The sequence below is a fragment of the Vicugna pacos genome, chromosome 20, assembly GCF_048564905.1.
Source record: "Vicugna pacos chromosome 20, VicPac4, whole genome shotgun sequence".
NCBI classification, from domain to species: domain Eukaryota; kingdom Metazoa; phylum Chordata; class Mammalia; order Artiodactyla; family Camelidae; genus Vicugna; species Vicugna pacos.
In genome coordinates this window covers 22699217-22711205 of record NC_133006.1, presented here as the reverse complement: position 1 = coordinate 22711205, position 11989 = coordinate 22699217, and the positions used below count along the sequence as shown (strand labels likewise).

At 41.7% G+C, this 11989-nt stretch overlaps 1 protein-coding gene across 2 annotated transcripts; it reads right to left on the bottom strand.

The window, feature by feature from the left end:
* Nucleotides 1–428: 428 nt before the first annotated feature.
* On the bottom strand, nt 429–11051 carry LOC116284686 (HLA class II histocompatibility antigen, DRB1 beta chain-like). 2 transcript variants are annotated; one of them, XM_072945266.1, is made up of 6 exons: nt 10883–11051; nt 5812–6093; nt 3289–3570; nt 2446–2556; nt 2042–2065; nt 429–823 (listed from the first exon to the last, which is right to left on the bottom strand). In XM_072945266.1, the coding sequence occupies exons 1-6, from the start codon at nt 10980–10982 to the stop codon at nt 810–812; spliced, it is 813 nt and encodes a 270-aa protein (XP_072801367.1). In that variant the 5' UTR covers nt 10983–11051; the 3' UTR covers nt 429–809. The 2 variants fall into 2 exon arrangements, with proteins under 2 accessions (XP_072801367.1, XP_072801366.1); XM_072945265.1 differs by lacking the exon at nt 429–823 and adding an exon at nt 1059–1732.
* Nucleotides 11052–11989: the final 938 nt, after the last annotated feature.

The following is an 11989-nucleotide window of genomic DNA, read 5'->3' as shown; positions in this document are numbered from 1 at the left end:
TAGTTACCTCTCCCTGAACCAATCCAACTCCTCTGTATTATTGAAGTCTATGCCATTTAGAACTACATATATAGATTTAGAATTATACTTCTGCAATGTTTTATGCAAGGGTAAAAAAAATGTTTGATTTACTTTTCTAGCTTGTTTCCTATCATACACTTTTTGTCAAGTTTGTTTCAGTCGTTACAGTTTGTTTTTAGTTTTTGTGTATCACCTTTTAAACTTTTTGATTTAAATTTTTAATTACATAAAATATTTAAATGCACCTCAAGTTAAAACTATTAAATAATATATATTCAGAAAAGTCCAGCTTTAATCTCTGTCCCCTTGAACCTATTCCCTCATTTTGCCCTAAAGGCAACAATTAAAAAAAAAACCTTCTATTGTTTCTATTTACAAATATAAGTAAACAACAGAGAGACTGAATGTACGGGGTAGCTGTATGTTTCTATCCTCCTCCTCTACTTTATTAAACAAATGTTGTGTACTGTACACACTCTCCTGCACCTACTGAAAGTGCATTTGGAGATTATTCCAAGCAGGATATTTTTTTGCCCAGCCACAGAGTACTTCATTGTTTGGATGTACATCACTGTATTTGTATAATTTCCTTTGTTTCCCAGCATTATCTCTTATTTCTGCTAACGTAAGACACATACAGAATTTTCCTGTGACAGAAAGTAAGCTTGTGACAGAAACTGGAGGATCTTGGAAATGCGTCTTAGGGACTAGAGTTTTGACTTTGTCCTGAGGGCCTTCTGAGACCTATTTATGCAGAGGAATGCATTCTAAGCCAAAGAGTCAGCATGTCACGAACATTTACCTGAGAGACAAAAATGATTCAAGCATTACAGCCTAATAAAAGAATAGTTCAAGAAGTACTCAGGTTTAGACATTCCTTTTTTAAAGTTGAAAGAAAGAAAGAAAGAAAGAAAGAAAGAAAGAAAGAAAGAAAGAAAGAAAGAAAGAAAGAAAGAAAGAAAGAAAGAAAGAAAGAAAGAAAGAAAGGAAGGAAGGAAGGAAGGAAGAAAGAAAGAAAGAAAGAGAGAGAGAAAAAACAGCATGATTTTCTCTTTATTTCTCAAAATAAAAATTTTGAAAGCATCACATCCTCACAAGGTACCCACATCTCATATTTGTTGTCTTATTTCTGTACCCCATGGTGTAAAGAAACGTGTCTTTGAAATGCAAAGATGTAGAAGACCATCATGATACGGGTTCATTAGGGCTTTCTCTTAGCTCAGGAAAATATGCCTCTGACAGGATGCAGAAAACCCAAGACAAAAGCAGGGAAGGAAGGAAGGAAACTTTCCAGTTCCAGTTCTCTGATGCACTTGTCCCTTTTCCTTCCTACTTCTCTCCTTGAAACTATATAAACCAGATGATTTTCACTCTGTATTTATTTGAGAAAAACTTTATAGGTAACCTGGGCAGAATGAGATCAGATGTGCAAGAGGCAGTAAAGGTTGAAAACCTTTAAAGAGGACCAGGAAAGAATGAAAATAAGGTATTGCAATCAATATTGGGGGTTCCCAGGTCAAGGGTGGGCTGAGGAAGCCATCAGGGAGGACATTTTCTGCAGGGTCACTGAACCAGGAGCAAAGCAGATCCTGAGAAAACACTCTCTTTGAGGAAGAATAAGAGCTAATCAGAAAATTTTTTCATGCTGCAAAGAAGCTGGGACAGAAGGTTCTTCCTTAAGTGTCACCATCTTCACTTCAGCTCAGGAGTCCTGCAGAAGACAGAGTACAGTGTTGCTTCCAGACATAACTCTACAAGTAACACTTTTTTGCCTCCTCTCTCAGGGACTCATGTTTAAACACTGCAATGAGAAGGGGGAAAAAATTCTTAAGTCTCCTGAGCCAAGGCTACTTTAGAGCACAGGCCTTTTGCTTAGTGGTAAGAAGAAATTTTAATGTAAACTGCTTGATCAGAGGTCACATCAAATTCTTTCACATTATTTCTGTCTCCTGTCTCGTAACCCCTACAATCTGTGCTAGGGAAACTGACTATGACTCAAAAAGAGAATTAAAGAGCATACCTGTAGGCTGAAGTCCAGAGTGTCCTGGGAAAGAGAAGTAAAGATATATACTTAAATATAGTGAGATAAATTCTCCCTAAACACAATGTCCCCAGCCCCAGGCCCCCACCTGAGATTTCTCTAACACCACATCCACATCACATGATGGTGCCAGGGCAGACATGAGGGCAAACACTGAGAGCATGTGACCCATGAAGTTTCTGTCACACAAATCCAGTGTCATTTCATTAGCCTTGTGTCTCTTCTTGCATTTGCCCCAGGATCTCCAGGAAATTGAGGTCAATTGGGGAAATAAAGGCTTTAGATGGAACCATTGATATACAGAGAACTAACTGAGCAAAACCATGTTTTTTTTCCCCTCTAAACACTCTACAGGGAGTTTCAGCTGCCAACAGGTTCCTTACCTTTCTGGTTCCTGAAGTAGATGAACAGCCCCACCCCAAGGAAGAGCAGACCCAGAACGAAGCCCCCAATTCCACTCAGCATCTTGCTCTGAGCAGATTCAGACTGTGCCCCTGAGGAAAGAAGTTAGTTTTAGTGATTTTTATCCCAAATCCAGCTTTCCTAATTGATAATCTGTGATCAAGAGCTTTGAGATTGGGGTAAGAAGTCTGCACTTGAAAAAATAGAATGATTGACCATTTCTGGATGAGAGATTTAAAAATTACACTGAGTAGCTACATGGTTCTGGCATTGAATTCACTTAAATATTGCAGCCCTGACATAAGGCCACACGACTTCAACATCTGATGAATGAGGAGCCTGGGATAGAATGATGTTAAGCAGTTGGTCTAGGGTGACAGAGCTAATAAAATTCAGAGCTGAGACTGGACTCCCCTCATGTCAGGAAGGTCTCTACATTGAAGAGGATGTGTCCCTTCTCAGATCACAATGAACTCAGAGCAGCAGTGTCAGAAGCACAAGTCCAGCCCTAGGTGGAAGGCAAGACTATGACCCAAAATATCAAGGGAAGGTTCAAAACAGGGACATCTTTTCTCTGTTTGCCAGGTAGAATTGCCTCCCCAGGGGGCATAGGTATTTGTAGAACCTATCCCAGGGTATCTGTAAACTATCAGAGGATTTCTATCACAGGCTATCAGGGGGCTCCCCCAGGAACCTGTGCTGAAGGAGAGGAGAATGTGGAGTAAATGAACACATGGTGCGGGGAGGGGAGGAACCTGACACTCAGGGGGAGGCAAGTCCCTCCTCGGGGGGAGAGGAATGCATGAGGTCACAAAGCTTCTCACTCCATTCCACTGTGACAGGGCGCATCCAGCTGGGGTGCTCCACTCGGCAGGTGTAGACCTCCCCACTCTGAGGAACCGTTTCAAGCATCACCATGGTCTGGAAGGTCCAGTCTCCATTAGGGATCAGGCCTGTGGAGACCACCCCAGCCTCCTCTTCCTGGCCGTTTCGGAACCACCTGACTTCAATGTGGCCTGGATAGAAGCCCGTCACAGAGCAGACCAGGAGGTTGTGGTGCTGCAGGGGCTGGGGCTTCACAGGATACACGGTCACCGTGGGCTCCACTAGGAGAGACAAGGTGGACGGAATAGTGAGGAAGAGAAAAGGTGGAGGGAATGAGTGAGGAAGACAGTTAATTCTCCTTGGTTGACTGACTTTCTGTATCCAGTCCCCTGTTCCAGACTACAGTCCCAGGCAGGCCTCCCTCAAAGCTGGCCACATAGCCCAACAGGAGTTAGTGACATGAGCCTTTAATTTATCCATAGAACATGGGCCCATTAGATTTGAGAGATATTGGGAAATTTTGTGTGTAGTTTCCAACCCCCCCCCCATAACTTGAACAGTTATTCATTGCTGAACTGAAGCACTTACAAACCTTTGCAAAGTACATAGTATATTAATTAAAAGTATGATTTCTGAAGCCAGACTGTCTGGGCCCAAATTAAACACTGCCTCTTACTGATTAATTCTGGGAGTATATTCACATTCCTCTGTGCCTCAGCTTTCTCACCTATAAAGGGGATAAGTATACTAACTTACCTCTTACGGCTAAGTGAGAATTGAAGCACCTAAAGCATATAAAACACTGAGAGGAATTTAGCTGTCAATATATGTTTGCTCTTACTATCCTTGTTGAACTGGAGAAAAAACAGACTCAAAGCTATGTGTACAAATTGGGGAATAGCAGTAGGCAGGTGTATGAAACATGAGAAAGCTGTCTCCACGCACTCACACCTCAGAAATGGTTCTACCCTGGGAAGAAGAAAAGACCACAGGTGATTTTCCTAACCCTATGAGTTGAATCTCAAGAAAAGTTTGAGTCTTGAAGGAGAGGGAAATGAGGAAGGAAATCATTTTTTAAAATTCTTATAATTAGACTCCACTGATCAATCTGTCTCCTTTGAAAACAAGTGTATCTACTATTGGAATCAGTATCATTTTACAGTTATCTCTTCTTAAGCTAACATTTGAGTTCAAGGCAGAATATTAATATGTGTGTGCTTACTGTCTGAGATAATCCTTGACACTACCAGCCCGAATAAATACATTTTTTAAAAAGAAGTAACTTGGGGAAAAAAAAAAACAAAAAACACTTACAATATCATGAAATGATAGAATTAAGATTAATATAAATTATTCCTAACAATTCTGCAGTACATTTCATAAAATAGAAATTTTTACGTTTCTAAAATGGAAAATAATGAACTGAATCAAAATAGAAACCACAAACTGGAGAACTGCTGAATCAAATATCAACAGTATTCATTTTACTGTACAGAGAACTCATACATTCACTGAGAAAAACCCCAGGACCCCACAGGTAATAGGCAATAGACAGTTCTGAGAACAGTAACAACAACTAGCCAATAACTATGTGAAAAGCTTCAAGAATCTTAGAAATTAAAGAATTAGAAATTTTAAAATGTAAATTTCCAGCTGAGTACTTGACATTTGTTAGACAAAAAGGTCTAACAAAGGGGAATGTGAGGTAAATTGTTACAAGTATAAAAAAGAATCATATGTAACCACTCAAATACTATTAGCATTATAAAAATGGTAACACCAGCATATTAAGTAACAAAATCATAATTCAAAAAGTTGATTTCAAAATCATTAATTATGTAAAATATATACGCTAAGGAAAAAGTAGCAATAAATTTAGATCTAAAAGAAGCCTTAGATCAGAGGTACCTCAGAGGTTCCCCTTCCCCACCTCTCAAAAATTAGTCTGACGCTTTCGTTTTCAATTAATTGTGAATACAGACACAGGCACACTAGTCTCAGGGGTTTCAGGAGGAAAAGGGTATGTGCCAAGAGCAGGTTGTGACTCTTGTCCTCACAGTCTCCCTGTCCTTTTACATTCCTCCCCTACCCTCCCTTAAACCTTCCCCCAATCACAGACACCCGGAAGCCCCTGCATCTCTAACCACCCTCCCCGCCAGGGTTGCCTCCCCCTCCCCTCCCCCCACTGCGCGCGGAGGAGGCCAGGAGCCTCCCTCCCGCCCCTCCCCCCACCACAGCCCCCTCCCTCACGGTCCTCTCAGACCCCGGCCCCCCAACCACACACACATACTCTCCCCTCTCACAGTTACACCAACAAAATCACACAGTGTCTCCCCTACCACACACTCTCACAGGACCCCCCTAACTTGTACTCACTCACATCCTGCACTCACCTCACCTACTGTCAGCTTTTTCTCGCTCTCTCTGTCGCTCTCTCTCTCTCTCTCTCTCTCTCACACACACACACACACACACACACACACACCCCGTCCCCTCCCCTGGCCGCCCCCCGCCGCGCTCACCTCGCCGCTGCACCGTGAAGCTCTCACCAACCCCGTAGTTGTGTCTGCAGTACGTGTCCACCGCGGCCCGCTTCTGCTCCAGGAGGTCCTTCTGGCTGTTCCAGTACTCGGCGTCCGGCCGCCCCAGCTCGGTCACCGGCCGGTACTCCCCGCCCTGCTCCCCCCAGTCGCTGTCGAAGCGCGCGTACTCTTCTAGGTTATAGAAGTATCTGTCCAGGAACTGCACCCGCTCCGTCCCGTTGGAGAAATGACACTCATGTTTAACCTGCACCATGAAACGTGCTGTGTGGACAGGAAAGAGTCAGTCACCTGGGCGGCTCGGGGGAAGACTGAAGGCCACCAGTGCCCGGCGCTCCGGCGGGGGGAGTGGGGGCGGGACACTAGGACCCCTCAGGGGCTCCACAGGCACCCCAACTACTAGCACCCCACGGGCTTTTCTTTCTCTGCCCGGTGCAGACGGAGACTGGAGGGGTGAGGAGGGCCGGACGAGGGGCAGAGGAAATCCCCCTTGTCCAGAGCCTCTGGCTCCGTGCTTCCACTCCCTGCTCCTGTGCTTGGCTGGAACCATTCAACCAAAGCCGGACAAGGATCTGCCCCATCACCTCCTCCTAGAAGTCTCCACTGGAAAGACACCCCTCTCTCGTCTTCCCTCCCCCCATCCCAGCTCAGTAGCTGTTCCTTAAATATGTCCACCTCATTCCCTGAAAGCTTGGGTAGGGCTGACCTGGCCAGGCCCATCTTACCCACTGGGAGACCAAAGAAGGGAAAAACAGGTATCTCCCTTCTACTTTTAGAGTTTGAAATTTAGGGAAATTAAAATGAGCTGAGGGGAATAAAGGGGTGGGTGTATACATTTGGGGTAAAAGAGAGGCACATTTCAGGTAAACATAATACCATACAAACGCTTAAAAGAGTTGATGAACTTATTCAAGAAACCAGAGAAAACATTTCCATGAAGCACTGGGAGGGAGGAGGGTAAAAGAGTAGACTGGAGACATCACATGGAGCCTGGTACTGAAAAGCCTTAGAGATGATGTTAGGATTTTGACTTTATACTAAATGTAATGAGAACTATGAAAGAGTTTTAAGGAGATTAAAACCATAAACCCAATAGGGACACAATTTCTTTTCTGCATTTCCAAATAAAGAAAGCTCAGAAGACCAGGTTTGTTTAAAAAATCTTTTTCCAGCAAAATAAATTTGTTCAGGACCAAGGCTTGTTTATTTCTTTACCTCGCCAACCAATTACAAGAACATATAAGTTATCCACACATTCTTTGCTTTCTTAATTTCTCTGCCACTGGTCCACTACTTATCCATAGTAGTGAACTACGGCAATGGACATTTTATTCCCATTCAAAGTGCCAACTAATTCATTTTTTAACTTTGCTCCTACACCCAATAATGCCAGCAGGCATCAAACTACAAGCCTTGGTCAAATGTAGAACTCTCATTTCTGTAGTCAAGTCCCCTCAGAAGGAGAAATAGTAAGAAAAAGATGGCATTCTCATATAGTCAGTTTACAAAAAATGAGCAGGTCCCCAGACTTTGAGTAGAGACATTCACTTAGAAATGATGGCAGAGAGGAGGGCGCTCTGGATCAGACCAGGTCTACCTTATTATTCAGAAATTCTCTAATAGCTTCTTGACATGACAAATTAAAAAATAAAAATTCATGAAGTTATTTTTCACTGTAGCTTGCATAGTTAGCACTGTTACTCCAGCTCATGTACCCAAATTCAGGTTGTCAGATTTAGTAAATAAAAACATTGGATTCCCAGATAAATTTGGATTTCAGATCAATTGTTGTTATTCAGCTGAAATTTAAATTTAACTGGATCCTGTAGTTTATTGGACAACTCTTCCCCAACTTGCTAATAAAATTGGAGAGGAAGGAATACATTTAAGACTTCTTTTTATCTTCCTTAGAAATAAATATTATATATTGAAATTCATAGGACTGTTCCATAGTAACTACAAAACGATTTGATGCTCCATGCTGATAGAGACCAGTTTGTTCTGTTCATCACTCCATCATCATCAGCTCAGGGAATAACTGGTGTATTCTAGGTCACTAATAATTATTGACTGCACAAACGATGCTTTTTTTGCATAGCCAGTCACCTCGGCAAACAAGGACACTGTAGTGCTTCCTTGCTGATGAATGAACACATATGGTTCTCGAGTCCTCCCAGCTTCTCTTCAGTCTCCTTTATTCTCACACTTTAGGTCCAGCTGAATTTCTGATTCTAGGGCACAGTCTTCCCCTGATTTCATCTACTCAGTGTGGCATCTGTAATCCATTCCTCACACTGCTCCCATTCTCTCTTCAATTGGTCCAATCCAGTTCCTGTCTTGTGTGCACCACTTACTGTAAATGTCGATCCGCCAAACCCAGGGCTCACTTCTCTATCACGTTCTCACTTCACCCACATCTTAGTGGTGCTCATCACAACTGGTCACTCCCTCCTTCCTTGAAAAATGTACTTTCCTTCACTTCCATGCATCACATTCTCCTGGCTTTTCTCAACATCCCTGGTACCCTTTTCTGGTCCCCTTTACTGACTCATTGACTCTTGGTCCTCTGACTAAGATCTTTGCCCTCTTTTTGTCATCTACACAATCTCTCTCTCCTTATGTAATCTCTTCTACTTTCCTGGATTCTAATCCAGTACATGTGTCAATGACCCAGACATACATACCTCCAGCCCTCACCTCCCCCTGAATTCCAGTCTTATATATTCAACTGGCCTCTTGACAGCTTCACATACATGTTAATAAATTATTTCCACTTAATGTAAACAAATCATTATTTCTAACCAGCCACTTCAAATTATTTTCTTCCACAGCTTTTCCTGTCCCAATAAATAGCACCATCAAGTTTATTTCAGTTATTCAAGACAAAGTCCTGAGGGATAAACTTGATTTGCTCCTTCTTCCCCTCATTAACAAGTTACTCAACAATCTATCCCAAATCTTCTCACTTTATCATTACTACTGTCTCTGTCATTAAACACTAAATAAGGCCACAAGTATGTCTTCCCTGGAGAATTTTAATATGATCCTGAGTGGTGTCCCTGACCACTGGTGAATCCTTCAATCCAGTCTCCACATGGTAACTAGAATTATTATTTTTTCTCTGATAAGTACAAAAGTGACTTTCCTTGTAACCTTTCAGTAACTTCATGTATTTTTTAAAACAAAATTCAAATTTTTCACCATGCCCATCAGGGTCTAATATAATTTGTTTCCTGAATTCCTTTTCAACCTTATCTTATTCCACCTGCCAACTTGCTTGCTCTGCTTTAGTCACTCTACTAGCCTCCTTTCTGTCCCTTAAACACAGCAAAGATTTTCCCACAGTGTCCTTTCCCTGTTCTAGGACATCCTTCACATGCCTGGCTTTCCAATGTTTATATTTCAACTAAATGTCACTTTCACTAGCCACTTGAACTCAAGTCAGGTGAATACAATTCTCTCTGTCCCATAACCCTGATACATTTTTTTCAGAGCATTTATTGCTCTCTGAAATGTTTTTCTTTGTTAAATGTTTTTGGATTGTTATCTTTGTCTCCTGTCATTAGTTTCATGATAGTAGGGGACTGCTATCTTATCCAAATAGAATTCTCTGACCTAGAACAGAACCCAATATATAATAGTTTTTCAAAAAAGAAAATTTGGTCTGAACAAATAAACCCAGAGTTTCGAAAACTGATTTTTGTGAGACTCTTGGAAAGCAAGAGAGGGCTCCAACTTTCACACTCATTTATTCCGGTGACACTACATAACATCCCTTCTACTTGCTGTTACAAATTCAGACAAACTTCCTCTTTCTCCTCCTACTAGTTGTAAGAAACATTCACAGTTTCGATAAAGGTGATTTTAAGAAAAAAGGAAATTTTCATTAAGATTCATCTCATCTGGATTGTTACTGTGCTGAAGATCTGTGCAAATTTGGGATATTTTCAGCAATGGTGATGATATAACTGAGTAGGAATAGGGAAGAACTGGAAAAAGAAGTAACAAAACAGAGCTAATTAAGGAACAGAGAGGGCATGATGAATGAACCTATGAAATCTGGGGCCAGACTCCAGGAGGCCAATGAGCTCCCTTGTCTTGCTTAATGAATTTCAGCCCTATGGGATGGAAAGAACCACACTCTCTGTACCTTGCTCAAAAATTATGGTTTGCCATATGAAATTGCTGGTATTTGACTACTTTTGACTTACAAAAGCAGAATTTTACATAATTTATCCTCTACTAGTTGAGTCTCTTCTCATGGGCTCAGGCCAGAGAATGGGGAGATGTAGGAGAAACAAGGTATAGGAAGATTCAAAATAGATTCATAGTGAACATTAACCTGTGTCAAGTTTTCAGAGAATGTGTAACTTCTTTAAGCATCATAGAACATTCCCTGGGTGTTCCTTACCTACTGGGTGATTCCAGACACTAAGGATCTCTACTTAAGCTTTAGGGTGTTTCCCACAGAAGAAAGAGAGAAAACTAGCCCCAGGTTTTGTCAGAGAACCTCCAGTGATGTAACCCTTATAAACATTGTGGTTCAGAAGAAAGGAAAAGATTTAATGGGGAGAGACTCTTTGATACATTCTCATGTATTAGGGAGAGACACCAACAAAACAGATCTTATTGATGAAATAACAGGATTTTCTAGGAGAGATCTTTCTAAGTCCTCTTGATTCCCCAGAAAATTTTTGACTAAACTTCCCCTTTTTTGGCATGACTCAACATAATAAAGGAAACTGACATTTTGACATTCTCATTTATAAATCTTCTTAAGACCCCAAAGGAATGGGATGCAAAGCTGGCATGGTTTTACTGGAAGAGAGTTGAAAATAAATTGTTCATATATATGGAGGCAACTTACACAACTTTCATAAACAGTCCAAGCACCCAGGCTCCCTTATTGTGGAAAGAATTGAGCATTCTTATGATAAAGATAGTTGGCCACTGAAGAAAATGTCCGGTTTTTTAAGGGACATGGCCTGGACACAGTGACAAAGCTAACTCCTTTCCTTTCCCCACCCCACAAGAGCTCAAAATGTGCACTTACATTGGGTGTTCTTGGTCCAAACCAGGGAAGGGCTCAGCACCATCAGTATCACTGTCAGAGCTGCCATCCAGGAGCCTCCAGAGAAATACAGGCACACCATGCTGGAGATCAGGAGAAGATAGCGTGTGATGGGAGTAGGCAGGTCCCACTCAAATGGGCACTGTGACCCTCCTCCAATCCACATCCAAATAATACCAGCCAAGGAAATCTGTATTTGCTCCTGGATTGGGTGAGCTCAGTGTTAGGTAACCAATTAACATCAGAGATGAGTAGCGTCATCAGTTGCTGGTCAGAGATTCAGTATGAAGGTCCTCTTCTGAAACTTAGAATTTCCTCCATTAAAAGAATTGTTTTAATTGAGTACTTTAAAGATTTGATCCAGTTGCATCTGAAATATTTTAATTGGGCCCCTATTGTGAGCCAGCTCTGTGCTGGTCAGTGATGTGTACAGATGTTTGACTCTTTTATGAGCATGCTTTTCTCTCACTTTGAGACAGAGCTGGTCTGACAAGTGTGTGTGTCAGTAGATGAAGCAGTGGAAAGAAAATAATTGCAAGTTACAAGATCTTTAATCTGGTCCTACTTGCACCATAACTTAGTGCCGTAGTTTAGGGAAAATTACTTAAACTCTCACAGTTGAAAATAAGGCACTTCAATCTTTCAGGTATTTCAATACTGTGATTCTGTGGACACCTCAAGAAACAGCATCCTCTGGCAACTGATGACGTGACAGACTTACAGCTGTTCATTGGAGAGTTCAGTCTGTATCTCCTGACAGGTCGGGATGTTTCTGATAAACCGAAGGAAATGTACAGTTAGTCAACAATTTAACCTGAGTGAAAAGGTTTTACAGGTCTGTTCCTGATGCTGTCACTGAATTTAGTGGAACCTCCAGAAAGCACATAGATAAAGGGGCTTACTGAAGGTGATCTGTGTAGGATGGAGGGCCTTGAAGGTACCTTTGTAGAGCACGTAACCTAACAATGTGTGAAGGACAACTGTCCAAAGTATGCAGGGGCTGGGTGGTCAATAAAGGATCAAAATCAGCCTGTGGCACAACTCTGCTTTAGAATAATTAATATTTTATATGAAAAAGTGTTCCATCCC